This window comes from Humulus lupulus, chromosome 1, assembly GCF_963169125.1.
Source record: "Humulus lupulus chromosome 1, drHumLupu1.1, whole genome shotgun sequence".
Taxonomy (NCBI): domain Eukaryota; kingdom Viridiplantae; phylum Streptophyta; class Magnoliopsida; order Rosales; family Cannabaceae; genus Humulus; species Humulus lupulus.
Window position 1 is genome coordinate 271,038,776 of NC_084793.1, and position 14,723 is coordinate 271,053,498.

The window sequence follows — 14,723 nt, forward strand, 5'->3', positions numbered from 1 at the left end:
ACACCATTAGCCATTTAAAATCCCTTCTAATTTTTAATGTCTTACACCAATGGTGTAAGACATTGTAGGGAGTCATTAAAAGTAGAATTTGTTGTAGTGTGATTTTGAATTCTTTGAATAGTTAAATCTTGACGAATGGACTTCAATTGACCACACTTGTAGAGGTAATTCTTTTGAGAATATTGAACCATAAGCAGAGCTTTTTCTAGTATACTTCTTCTAGTCTTACTTGCGAGGGCACAAAAGATCAAGAGCTAATTACAAATTATGTATGAAAAAGCATCAGTAAGAAAGCAAAATCAGAAAAACCTTGCTGTGTTTTGTTCTCCATAATCAACTTGCCATCCTCTCAAACAATACAACAATTCTGTAACCTTGAAATGGCAAGAGATTCAAATCCCAAGAATCAGCGTGAGAAACAAATACACCTAACTAAGTATACCAACAGAAATACCTAACTTAACTAACTTCTTTTTCTATACATATAACTCTGAGGTTTAAAAATTTGAAACATTAATTAATTAATTAGCCCTTCTACGGTCACATTCATGTCTATTCTTCGCATTATTCTTTTTTCTTGTTTGAAATTACATTTTAGTAAATTAAACATACGTACAATTTTGAAAATATTCTTAGGCTGGTACACAATACATTCACGAACATAATATACGAACGATAAATATAATACTTAATTAAATACGATTGACATAATCAATAATAATACTAATAAATATTTATTAATAATTTATATTTAAAAAAAATTTATAAAAAATCTATGATGAGTTTGATATATTTAATTGAATATAAGATAAAGACTTATTTTGTTTGTTGTTTTTTTTTCTTTTTTGAGAAAGACTTATTTTATTCATTTTTAACAAGAAAGAGACAAAGTGAAGCCATAAATTATTTAAAGCAAGAAACAAGCTATTATAGTGAAATTATACTCAACTTAATGTCTCTCATACGTTCAAATTTTGTAATTAGCTTCATTGTTAATTTTGTAGTTGCTCTCTTGAGTTTTGTAGAACACTAAATTGTTCATTTAATATCATTAGCATATTCAAAAATCAGTTTGGACAAAACACATTTTCTTTTGCTAAGCTTTTTTAATTGTTTCTGATGGTGTTGTACTATGTTTTATAATGTCCCAATTTAGGAGTTCAAAGCCTTTTATTTCTTGTAATCAAGCTTTTGGGCTAGTAATTGTTTTTTAAATTTATTAATTGAAAAATCTCATAATGGCATACATCTTATAAAACTAAATAGCTTAAAAAAAAGAGAAACATTTTAGTCAAACAAATTCTTCATCCATCTTAAGAGTACGAAGAACTAATCCATGAAAAATCTTAATAGCCATACAATGAATCATGCAATAGAAATACTCCTGAAAATTTGTACAACAAAACTGAAACATATCGGTTATATTTTTGCACATCATGTAGTCATTTATATTGATAAGACTACTCAATGAATAAAATGTATGGGGCACGGAATTGCGACTTTTCTTGTCTCTTGCCCAAGTAAAGCAAAGTTGGTCTAGATGAATGTTAGAAAATAGAAACTATATTTCTGTTTATATTATTAAACAAAATTTTGTTTTTTTAGTAAAAATACCAATTTTATATAAGAGAATGTAGAATCATTATATTGGTCTTAATATTGGGTAGAATTTCTTCTAACCAATTGAACTCATCATCCGTCTAAGTACATGTTTAATTACTAATAAAAAAAAATAGCACTTGGACAGACAGATAACAAGTGTAATATCGTAAATGACAATAAATCATTGAGGTAGTAGAGAATACTAAAAAAAATCAGAAAAATACAATCTTAGTATCTCTAAGAACTTAAAGAAGACAAACTAAAAAACTACAACATAAAGCTTCAATTACTTTAGATGTAGAAACTATTAGTAGAAGCTCCACCTCGAACATCCTCAGGCATGAAACTGCATTCTCTAGTGTGTAGCTTTCCATCCAAACTCGATCATCTTCTCGCATTAAGTTGCATCATCCTATCATAAGCTTTGCTCCCATATCAAACTACAAAACAAATTGGCAAAAGTAAGTAATTGAGTACATAAATTTTAAAAAAAAATAACGAGTAAAAAAGACTTGGAATAGCCATTTAAGCTTGTAAAATTAGGAAAAAAATATTTATTTATCATAACTATTGAAAATAAAAGAATACGAGTAGAGAGGAAAAATTTTTGAACCCTCCACATCTGTCATTACCCATTGTGAGGAGTACTCCAATAACCAATAACCAACAAACTGCACAAATTACTCAAAAACACTACTTCACATACTACACTACAAGAAAAAAGCTCTGTAGGGGAGACAATATTAGCGACGACATATTGTCGCCCCTAATAATGGTATTATTAGCCGCGACAATACATTTTTGCCCTTGATAATATGATTCAGGATGGGAGAATAATTAAAGGTTACACTATAGATCATTAGGGGCAATGTGTCGCCCTTAATAATCAAATATTTTGTGGGAAAAAAATGGGGGAAGCCTTGGTGTTCGAATTTTTATGGTTTATATTAGGGGCAATATGCAATATTTGTTGCCGCTAATAAAATCAGGGTTATATAAAAGGGACAATGTTATTTTACCATTAGAGGTGAGATTAGTTATTAGCGGTGACACGTGTTGCCGCTAAAAATGGTATATATAGAAAACCTTATTGTCTTCTTCTTCAGAAAGTTGCTTGACGCCTCAGTCTTTTTTTCATTTTCTAATCGCATCCAAGCTCCCAACCCCAATCTTCCCACCACCTTTAAACCTATCACTACTAGGGGTGAGCATCTAAACCGACAAACCGCGGTGACCGACCGCACCGCACCATACTACACCGCAAACCGCGGTGTCAAAAGTGTAATGGTTCGGTATGGTTTGTATTTTAGCTAAACCGCGCGGTGCGGTGCGGTGCGCGGTTTGGCGGTGTGAAATTTTGGTTTGCACCACACCGCACCGCATACTTACAAATATATTAAAAAAAATATAAACTTTACATATATACCATTTTTTATAGTTACCCAATATGGGAGACTTGTATATATTTTTTTGTGTTTCACTGAACTTAATTGATAACTTGTGATGTTGTTTAGAACTTATTAAGGATTTGTTATGAACTAAGGACTTAGTATTTTTTTAAAAATTTAAATTTTGTTATGGCATATTTTTTAACACAAACCGTGGAAAACCGCCCAAACCACACCGCAAAAAATGGTTTGGTTTGGTCGGTTTGGTGCAACCATGGGAGTTAGGGACACATTGTGGATATATGAAGATGAGAATAAAAAGTTAATGAAATCCCATGCTCCTTACGTGTTGACTCTTGAAGATAGGAAGGAATTTTGTCAATTTCTAAAAGGTGTTAAACTGCTAAATGGTTTTTGTTCTAACATGAAGAAGAAAGTGACAAATAATGACTAAAATATCATTGGGTTGAAGTCCCACGGCTGTCATGTGATAATACAATGATTACTTCTAGTGAGTATCCATAAGTTTCTACCATAATCTATATCAAGCACCGTAATGAAACTATGCAGTTTTTTCAGACAATTATGTTCGTGGACCTTAAATGTAAATGATATGGAGAAGGCTAAAAAATATGTCATTCACATCTTATGCAAAGTGGAGTTAATTTTTCCTCCAGCTTTTTTCGACATAATAATACATTTGGTCTTACATTTGTAGGAATAAGCTTTATTGGGTGGGCCAATATTTATGAGATGCATGTATCCTTTTGAAAGTTACATGAAAAAATTAAAAAACTACGTCAGGAATAATGCTCGTCCTGAAAGGTCCATAGCTGAAGGATATGTGGAAGATGAAGCTTTAACATATTGTTCGATGTATTTCAAAGGCGTGGAAACTGAATTTAACTGCCCAGATCGAAATGTGGATATAATTTATGTCCCACGCCACCTTTCAGTGTTTTAAACTCCATGTCGTCCATTGAGTAAGGGATCTCTCTTATTTCTCGACGAAAAGACTCGAAACATAGCTGAGTGGTTCATACTAGAGAATTCTTCTGAAATTGAAGTCTATTTGGAGTAGCTTAATTTAATTATCTTTAATTTCTATGTTATTTTTATCGTAACACCTTTCAACTATAATCGTAACACTATGTTAATCAACAGCGAACACCTTCGTGAGATCAAACTGAGGGATCCAGCGGACAATCATAACTTCTTACATAAAGAAGATTTTTGTTTTCTGGTTTCACGAGAATGTAATCTATAACTAGGACATTCTTTGTCTTTAGATTGATTATAAGTTTCTCATCATAATATGTTTTGCTATATTTAGATATATGACTTGCACCGACTCGGGTCATTAGAGAATGACGATGAATTGCTAGCTTTAGAATACACGTCTGTTCTCTTAGCGTACTCCTATCAAGCATGTATAATGAATGGGGTTCGATATGTTACACACAATCAAGATCAAAATCGTACTACGCAAAATAGTGGAGTGTCTGTTGTTGGGACGGAAGGTTTTAACTATTATGAACAACTTGTAGAAATATTGGAGGTATCTTATACTGATGCATATTCAATGGTATTGTTTCGATGTAAATGGTTCAACACAAACTCGAAAAAAAAACAATTACTGAAAATAATGTCACTAGTGTAAATGTGAGCGGTGAATGATATAGAGATGAACTGTACATACTTGCTAGCCAAGCGAAACATGTTTTCTATCTCAATGGTCTACTTAGAGATCGAGCTTGGAAAGTTGTTGAAGAAGTGAATCATAGGCAAGTTTTGGATATTCTAGACAATTTTGATTAGATGACTGATATTGATGTTGTACATGATACAACTTCACCGGGCCATCCCGATATGCCTGCACCATCGTGGTCGTCTCAACCTCCAACACACCCATACATGTATATCAATGGTCGATGCCTCCGTACCCTCATGCTTATTCTCCTCATATGAGTGGACCTTCGTTGCAACCTTTGCCTCCTCATATGAGTGGACCGTTTTCTCAACCTTCGCCTCCTCATATGAGTGGACCCTTATCTCAACCTTCGTCCTATCCCTATCCATATATGTATGGAGCAGGAGGATCATTGTTGCCTCCACAATATTCGTGGATAATGTCTTTGTAGTCACCACAACCACCGCAGACTTGGCAAGCATCGGAAGGGGCGATATGGACGACACTGCGGATTTGGAAGATTAGATGTTTACATTAAACAATTACTTTTAATTAATATATTATTGTATGCATGGATATTAATGGATAAAAAATATTATTTAAAAAATTATATTTTCTTTTAATAAATATTTTTTATTTAAAAATTATATTAGGGGTGACTACTTTTATTTGGGGCAAAATATGATTTTGGTACCACTTTTCTTTTGTGGCGACTGTCAAAGTATTACGGGCGACATTGTCGCTCCTAATGTTTGGTTATAAGGGGCGACTACATATATCGCCCCTAATAATGCATATTAGTGTCAACTCATTAGGAGCAACTTTTCAGGGCGACATGTCACATCTGATGTCATACGGATGACTTAAGAGGTTATTAGTGCTTTTGTTGAAGTTGCTAGCGCCCATAAGCACTACTGCACACACTAGTCTATAAAGGTCAAGCGAGTTAACTAATACAATCAAAGATAAAGTAAGAAAAATTAAAGCTTCAATAACTCAAGACTAGAATACCAAGTATAGAGTCTCAATATTTAAAAAAGTCACCAAATACCAAGACCAAAACAATAGAATAAAAAAGCAAAATGTAAATTTTTTAATGTTTATTTTTGTTTAAATAACTAATATTTATTACATACACTAAGTGAATGCACGTGCTCTACACGTGCATCATTGAATTTTAAAAATAATTCTTTGAAATATTAAAATACAAATTGTGAATTATCTGACAGTTTATCATTTATGATATTTAGACAAAATAAATAAAGTTCGTTTTAATTAAAAGTAAACTATAACAATATTTTAAATATAGAAAAAATAATATAAATTTATTTTTAAATAAATAATAGTGAAATGTTATTTGAATATTACTATAATTAAAAAAAATTAAACTTGATGCAGAAAATATATTACAATTAAAAAAATGTTGAATTTCTAATGGATATCACAATAAGCTATACTATTTTTTTATTCTAGATTCAAAAACTTATTCGATAATAAAGATAATAATACCAGTTAATATTTGGATTAAATTGACAATATTATTCTGAAATTTCATTTGTATAATATAATTATAATTATAATTATTAGAATATATTTACACATTGTTATTGTAATAAAGAAAGAATAAATGTACAATGATATCCAATATTTTTTTTGCTCGATTTCAATTGTTAACAATCAAAATCTTATTGAAAAAATGAAAACCAAATTTTCATTAGTAACTCATATATTTTCTATACTACTATATGTGTAGTATGTTTTTAGTGTTGTAGAAACTAACTTATTAAGAAAATAATCATCTTAATACAATTAGAAGTCATACTTAAAATCTATAAACTAATATTATACAACTTTAAAAATCTTAAATTAAACTCAGCGATAAATAAAATAAGAATAACTTAATTAAGAAAAAAAGTCACATCACAAGGCTAATATGAATAAATTAAGAGAAATTGGTCAGAATGACATTTTTTTTTAAGTAATTTTGCACTCTCGCCTACTTTTGATAATTTTTCCCAAAATAACATCTGTCTAAAAATTCGATTAGTTGTCTAAATTTTTAGACCAATTATCTTAAAAAATTTGACTGATTGTCTGAATTTTTTGACTTGCTGTCTAAATTATGAGAGGTCATTTTACAAAGAATTATCAAAATTAGACTAGAGTGCAAAATAACTTTATAAAATAAATCATTTTTCCAAAGGACCCATAAATTAATGAGTGAGGCTAGAGAAAAATGATTGAATTACGTTAGATATTAGCGAGGTAAAATTTGGACTACCATATAAAAGGATATTGCTATAGGCACACTTCATTTCTCTCTACATTCTTTTTTATTAATAAATTATTATCAAATATATAATTTTCATAAAGAGTAATTTGTGAAAATGATCTCTTCTTTGAATTATTTTACACTTTAGCCTAATTTTGATAATTTTTTATAAAAAGACCCCTGTCTAAAATTTCGATCAATTATCTAAAAATTTTGACCAGCTGGCTGTAGTGTCAGATGTCATTTTACAAAAAATTATCAAAACTAAAATAGGGTGTAGAATAACTTTTAAAAATAGGTCATTTTGCCAAACAATAAATTGATATAATTGTATTCATTCAGTATTAAAATATAATATAATTTGACAACTAATATATTACTTTATATCTCTAAAAAAATATCACTTATATGTTAGTTAATTTATCATTTTTAATAAAAAATTTGTACATATTTTAATTTTCTTAAATTTTCACAAGTATGAAAATGGAATATTGTAATTTTGCTAATTAATGAATTTGATTCTAATAAGACATTTTAAAAAAACTATAAATTAAAAATTGTCATTAATTTTTTTTAATGGGAGTGCTAAATATATTTTTAATTTTATTTAAATAATAACTTATAAAGGTGAAAATTTTTTAAAAAATTATTTATTAATGGATAATGTTGTACTAAAAATCATTTAAAAAATATGTGAAAAAATGACAATTTTGCGGGCGCGTTTTATTAAAAGAAACTTTTTTCGGCGCGTTTTAGACTTTTCCCTACCCTGTTATAAACATGTCGACAAAGTATTACCATCAACCAAAGTCTTGAGGCGGGAATCTTCCTGCTCAAAATTTACAATTTTTCCAAGCACATTTTCCCGTGCATTTCATGAAAACATTGACAAAAGTCGAAATATATGCAATAATAAAAGTTATTTTTCCCGGTGCATTTCGCAAAATTCACTCGAAAAACTGTACTAGTTAAAAGGTGAGGACTTTCGTTGGTATATTTCTGAAAAATGCTAGTAAAATCACTTTTTCTAGTGCGTTACTAGTTTTACCAGTACAAAACCACACCAAAGTCGAGAATTTCTTGTAGCGGCATGTGTTAACTTATTTTACAGTTCCATTTAATTCTAATAAAATATAAAATAATTTATGTCCGTACTTTTATTTCTCCTTTTGTTTATACAGATCTCCAATAGCTAAGAACATATTTTTTACTGAGAATTTATATATATATATATATAATTATATCACATTAGGAGATGTGTAGAAAACACAGATATATTACAAAGTACAGAACTAAAACATAAAAGCTGAAACAAAGTACTCAAGCCACACCTAATCGTCATGAATTAAGAACAAAAAATAATCTGAACTTCGTAAGACTTAGAGCTTCAAAGAGTTAGCAACATCGATAACAAATCGGTATCTAACATCTGATTTGTGAAGACGTTCCATGGCAGTGTTGACATAATGAATGGGAATAACTTCAATATGAGATGTAATCTTGTGTTTGGCTGCAAAATTAATCATCTCTTGCGTCTCTCTCATCCCTCCAGTGCAACTTCCAGCTACTATTTTCCTTCCTGCATCATCATCATATCACTTCCTTTAGCAAAAATGTTGCACCAACATATACTAAAAGAACACCAAATAAAAATATACCAAACATAATTCAAAGATTATGACAATAAAAAATTAAAAAAAAAAATTATATATATATTTATATATATATTTGACAAGAGATTGAATTAGATAAAGATTAGAAAAGAAACATTCTTTCATCCAAATAAGTTTACTGTGTAGCCTAAGAGCACACTAACTAAAGATACTATGGCATTCTGTTTTAATGAATTCTCATTTTTCTAAAAATACTAATTAATGGCTTGCAAAAAAACATGCAACCAACATAGAAAAGGGCTGTCCCAGAAGTTTTCAAAACAATATTTAGAAAAAAAAGAAAAAAAAAACTCATTTACTCAATCTCCATACATAGCTAGCATAGATGAGAAATATACATACCCAAGAGTAATGGAAAAACTGGTAGCTCAAGCGGCTTGTCTGGTGCCCCAACCATAACCAACTTTCCTTGACACTTCAATAGACCAATCAAAGGCAGAAGTGGGTGCACTGCAGAGACTGTGTCGATAATCCCATCCATTGTGCTCATGGCACCCTTCATAATAATAATTAAAATTAACAAATAAATTAACCCAATAATTAAAACCTAAAAATCTTTTAATACACAAATAAAAGAGTACCTGCATCTGCCCTTGGTCACGACTGACCAAAAATGAGTCAGCACCAAGATGCTCAATAGCTTCTTGTTTCTTTTCAGGAGAGGTACTTATAACCGTAACCTTAGCTCCCATAGCCTTGGCAAATTTGACAGCAACATGGCCTAGTCCACCAAGCCCAACTATACCCACGTGTGTGCCGGGCTTGTCGAGCCCAAAGTGCCTTAATGGGCTGTAAACGGTAATCCCTGCGCAGAGGAGAGGAGCAGTGGCATCAAGAGGTAGAGTGTCCGGAATGTGAACCGCAAAGTTCTCATTGGCCATCATTACGTCGGAGAAGCCTCCATAGGTTGTGGTTCCGTCGTAGTAGATGGCGCTGCAAGTAGGTATCATCTTTGGGCAGTAATTCTCGAGTTCATCGTTGCAACTGTCACATGTGCCACAAGATCCCACCATGTACCCCACGCCAATTTTGTCACCAACTTTGAACTTTTCTACTTTGTTACCTATTTCGGTCACTACACCAACAATCTCATGCCTGCATATATTCATTGTCAATTGCTTAAAACCTAGTACATTCAATTAAAAAAATAATTTATGAGAATAACTCAGATTACAAATTAATGTAAAAGTTGAAGTTAATTAATGTATATATTATATTTCTTTTAGAAAAATACTAACTTGTGAAAGTTTATATATGAAAATCTCATTTCTTATAAATATTCTTTTCAAGGCCAAATTATTTAGAAGAAATTTAGAAAAACAATGATATTTTCAACAATTAATAATTTTCTAATAGAAATATATAATATATTAATATTTTACAGTAAAATTGCTTGGTAAAGCACTCTTCTTCTACTTCTTAGCCCAAACGATGCGGTGTCAGTCCAAGTCTGTTAATCCGGGATACTTCTAGTCAAAGTCAACTATGTCTTAGTCAACACTAGATTCTTCCTAGTAAACGCAGACAGTGCTACTACTTTCAAATTTAAGTTCAATATTCTTCCTAGTCCTAGTCAACTGCAAAGTGGACACTTTACAAAAGACGCCAATGGATCCTTAGTTTTAAATTAAAGAAATTAATAATGATAATATCACGACCTTAAGATGGCTATCTTCCATAGGCTGCCCAATAATGTTTCAGCCAACTATTAAAGAAATAAAAGATTCTTCTTGATGTGGCAACAAACCCAAAACCCATCTAGACTCTGTTATTATTTCAAGCTAGCTAATGCTACATTAGCCAGATTTTTTGACACTTGAAAAATATAGACATGGACTACACATGATAGAATCTTTTGGGTGGTACCAAGATATCAAGTGTGAATGCAAGGTAAGATACTACGCGACAAGTCTTGAGGTACAACAAGTAATCACCAACAGACTAGTCCTAAAATACTATACGGTAAATTCTGAATTACTCCCGATAATTTAACACCAATAATATTAATAAATATTTATTTGTGAATTATATTTAAATTAAAATGATGATAAATTCTATAATTAAAACAATTATAAAATATAAAATTAAAACTACCTTGAATTATTTTAAGATTTGTAAGTTACAAATTTAAGTATTTATTAATCATTATCTAAATTTTAATAATTAATAATTATAAATATTTTTAATATAATACTGGTAAAGAATTGTTTAAAAAAACATATATAAATAACTAGATCTATAATTTATATAAAAAAATACATTTAGTTAGTCTCTTGATTATCAAAGAATATTAAAGAAGAGGTGGATCAAATCACCATTTTCAATTTTTTTTTGGTAAATTATATAAAATACTAATTTTTGTTAAAAAGTTAAGGGGCTGTTTGGTAATACTTAAAAAAATAATTTTTTATTTAATTAATTAGAAATTTGAAAATTAAACATAAAATGTGTTTGATAACTCTATTTTTATTTATTATTTTTTTAAATTTTAACTAAAATTTATTAAATTTTGAAAATAAAAAATTTTCACTTTCAAATTTTTTTTAAACAGTTTTCATATTTTCTTTTCATTTTTTCTTCTCTTCTTCAAATCAACACCTTATATTGTTAAACAAAAAATAAAAATAAAAGTTATCAAACACGTTTATTATTTTTTATTTTTAAAAGTAAAAAACAAAAATAGTTACCGAACATATTTTTATTTTTTAAAAATAAAAAAACAAAAATAAAATAATATTTTCATTTTTGTGTTTAAAAAATTCAAAAACAAAATTTTTACCAAACACAACCTAAGTTTTTACCGTCAAACATTTTTTTTCTTCATCTTTACAGTTTTAAGGAAATTTGTATTTTTTTAAGGTTTTGTATATTTTTTTTTGTATTGTTTTTCAAGTTTTTTTTCACATTGTTTTTAAGTTTTTTTGGGTTGATGGTAAGATAATCCAGTTGTTTTCAAGTTGTTTTTCCTAAAAACCGTATTTTCCTAATTATGAAAATTTTAAGAACTTGAGTGTGCATTTTTTTTTTTTAAAAGTAGAACCGTAAAAAAAACAAAAAAAAATGTGTATTAAAAAAAATATTGCAATAAATTATTTGAGCTTAGAAGTAGTGGACCCGTATTTTAGCCCAATTATGAACTATTGAAGCATGATCCAAATATGAACTAGGTGTTGGCTTACATATTTACGCAGCCCGGCCCCTTTTTTCAAAGACACAAAAATATGAACTGGCCGACCCACATTTACAACTACGCTTGGTGAGCACGACCAAATATTATTTATTTAATTATCAGTCACTTAATTTGAATCTTCAATTTCCCCTAGTCAATAAAAACTCAACAATTTGTTATTACACACGTAACTTTCTAGACACACACAAGAGTGAAAATGTACCCGGGTACAAGTGGATAGATAGACATGCCCCAATCATTTTTGACCATATGTAGATCTGAATGGCATATTCCACAGTACAATACTTTAAACATAACATCCTTCTCACCTGTTTCCCTGCAAAGTTAATTAAAATACAACCAGATATGTTGTTACTATTATTTAATTTCAGATAAAGAATCCTAAAACTGATATTCTAAACAATTATTAGCTATTAAGTAAGAAAATTAAAAGGGCAAGGTTGTCTGAACTCTCTTCTGGAATATTGACACCTTCAACTTCAATCCATCTAAAACCCTTCTTATTGGATTGGATGGAAGATAAATATACCATCACGATCAAAATTTATTCAATTTAATAAAAAATAGTAAAGAAAAGAAAAAGAAAAACCTTCTGAAGAAATGGAAAGGAGAGAGAACCCCAGATGAGTCCCTTGCTGCCCATCCAATGGCTTTGTTGGTTTGTTGTTCTCCATTAGATTTGATCCCCATGTTTTAATTCTATATAGATATAATAAAGAAGAGACCTAGTGGAAATTGAGAGAATAATTTTATGCCAATGTTTCACTTGATGTTTTAGCCACCATGAAAGCTTGGTATATATAGAGAGAACAAATTAAGATAGCAACAACTCAGATATGTTATGAGACAAGACTCAAAGTACACATTTTTTTTCCCTGAAAATGATGGGAACTTTCTTGGAAAATGCTGTTTTTATTATTCTTGACAAAAAGAAAAAGTAGGCTTATACATTTTGTTTTATTTCTTACCCAGTCATAGAAAGTTTCTGAAATTTTCGGGGCAAGTCACATATGATGGAGTGACAGTAGTTGTCAACAACCAAACATTTGTTATTCACAATTTATTTTTATAAAAATAAAAAATAAAAATAAAAACAGCAACAACCGTGTTTTTGTCCAATCTTAACTATTTACGAGAGGCAACTTGGTATGCATATGATAATGTATAAAGTATATTTCTTTCAGCATGTTATATATTTAAAAACATTAATTTTTAGAGAGCTACGTACGCAAGCTTTTATTGTTGCTCTTCTAGTTTCAAATACATTTATATAAAGTGGATGCTCTCAGTTTAAACTTACAAAAAATATTGTGGAATTTTCGCCTTTAGGTAACGTGATACTCGACATTTCCATGTAGTGGCCCGCGTAACTGATAACGTGTCAAAACAAGTGGTAAGACACCACAATTATCAAGGCCTACCAAGAGAGTGAGCATCATCACTCCCTCAACACTTAGGTAGAAATGGACTTCGTCAACAAAAGTCTACTCCTCCCATTGCACGAGTTAATTGGTCCTTATTCGTCCAAATTGTCCTCGCCAGTGCTCTATCGCCAACGGCCCTAGCCAGTCGTCAATGGCTCTCGTCGGTCGTCGATAGCCCTCTGCTCGATGGTGGCCATCGCCACCCAAGCCTTCCTCAGTACCAAAATGTGCACACAACCTCTTTATGCACAAAACACGCTGAATTGCCATTTTTGAAGAGACAAAATCCTATCTCCATCAAACTGTCTATGAAATTAGTCGGATCAGAAAACAACTTTCTACCGTGAGCTTTTCTCATCCCCACGACTATAAATTGAAATGCCAAAGGGGTTGGTCACTAAGTGAGTAACTAATTATCTTCTTGAGAGCTCTCATCACTCTCCATTATTGTAACTACCTCAAGAATAGAATCAAACTTAGTGTAACTATTTTTGCAGGTTCAGTTCATCATAAATGTTACAAACTAAAGTAAACGTAGGTCATCTTTTTGAGGCCGAACTACTATAAATTTATATCCCTTACATTTATTACTGTATTTATTTCTATTTTTTTGGTTCATTATTCTCAGTAAAGATTCCACTAGGCATTTTACACACAAAACAATTCTTCATTTATTATTCTGTGTAAATTGATTAAAAAATCGATCTACAGGTCAAATATCATTTATTAAAAACTTTACTTTAGAAACAAAGTATATAAAATAGAGGTACATAAAAAAAAAAAAGCACAAAACATACGTAGGCGCACACGTAACCATCTTTGTGAGACTAGTTTGTTAAAAAAAATTAAGACATTTTTTTTATAAGCTTACTACTAATCAAAACAAAAACAAAAGACAATAACGATACAAATAATTATATTTACACTATTAGTGCAAAATGACAAAGTATTGATTAACATCAATGGTAATCAAAATTAAATCCTTACCATATATAAAAATAATATTAGTTTACTAAAACTAATTAACACATTAATAATAATGAAAATATTATTTATATAATAGAAAAACAGTCATAATACCATACATAGCAGAGACTAAATGCTCCATGGCATATATTTTATAACTCAAAGATTTATAAACACGATGTCATTGTTGATAATGAAGGATTTGAAAATAAACCTTATCATGTAAAACTCAATAGTATATAATCAAAATAAACTTGATAAAATCCAAATAGTATATAATCACAATGAAGCCCGAAAATAAACCTTATGAAAGTTTATCTCTAACCTTAACTGTGATTATATATTGTTTGGATTATTTTTGGTTGTATTCACACTGATGCCCCAAAAATAAACCTTATCATGTGAAATCCAGTGAATATGTTAACTCAAAATCTCATATGCACGAAAATTGATAGAGAAGATGAAAGAGTATTAGTGATGAATAATAATAATAATAATAATAATAATAATAATAATAA

At 30.0% G+C, this 14,723-nt stretch overlaps 1 protein-coding gene across 2 annotated transcripts; it reads right to left on the reverse strand.

Annotated features, from left to right (window-relative positions):
• Positions 1-8,210: 8,210 nt before the first annotated feature.
• On the reverse strand, positions 8,211-12,602 carry LOC133806671 (probable mannitol dehydrogenase). 2 transcript variants are annotated; one of them, XM_062244768.1, is made up of 5 exons: positions 12,405-12,602; positions 12,018-12,131; positions 9,207-9,720; positions 8,968-9,121; positions 8,211-8,531 (listed from the first exon to the last, which is right to left on the reverse strand). In XM_062244768.1, exons 1-5 carry the CDS (start codon positions 12,503-12,505, stop codon positions 8,332-8,334), a joined length of 1,083 nt encoding a protein of 360 aa, XP_062100752.1. In that variant the 5' UTR covers positions 12,506-12,602; the 3' UTR covers positions 8,211-8,331. The 2 variants fall into 2 exon arrangements, with proteins under 2 accessions (XP_062100752.1, XP_062100754.1); XM_062244770.1 differs by lacking the exon at positions 12,018-12,131 and having other exon boundaries at positions 12,405-12,591.
• Between the last annotated feature and the right edge of the window lie 2,121 nt (positions 12,603-14,723).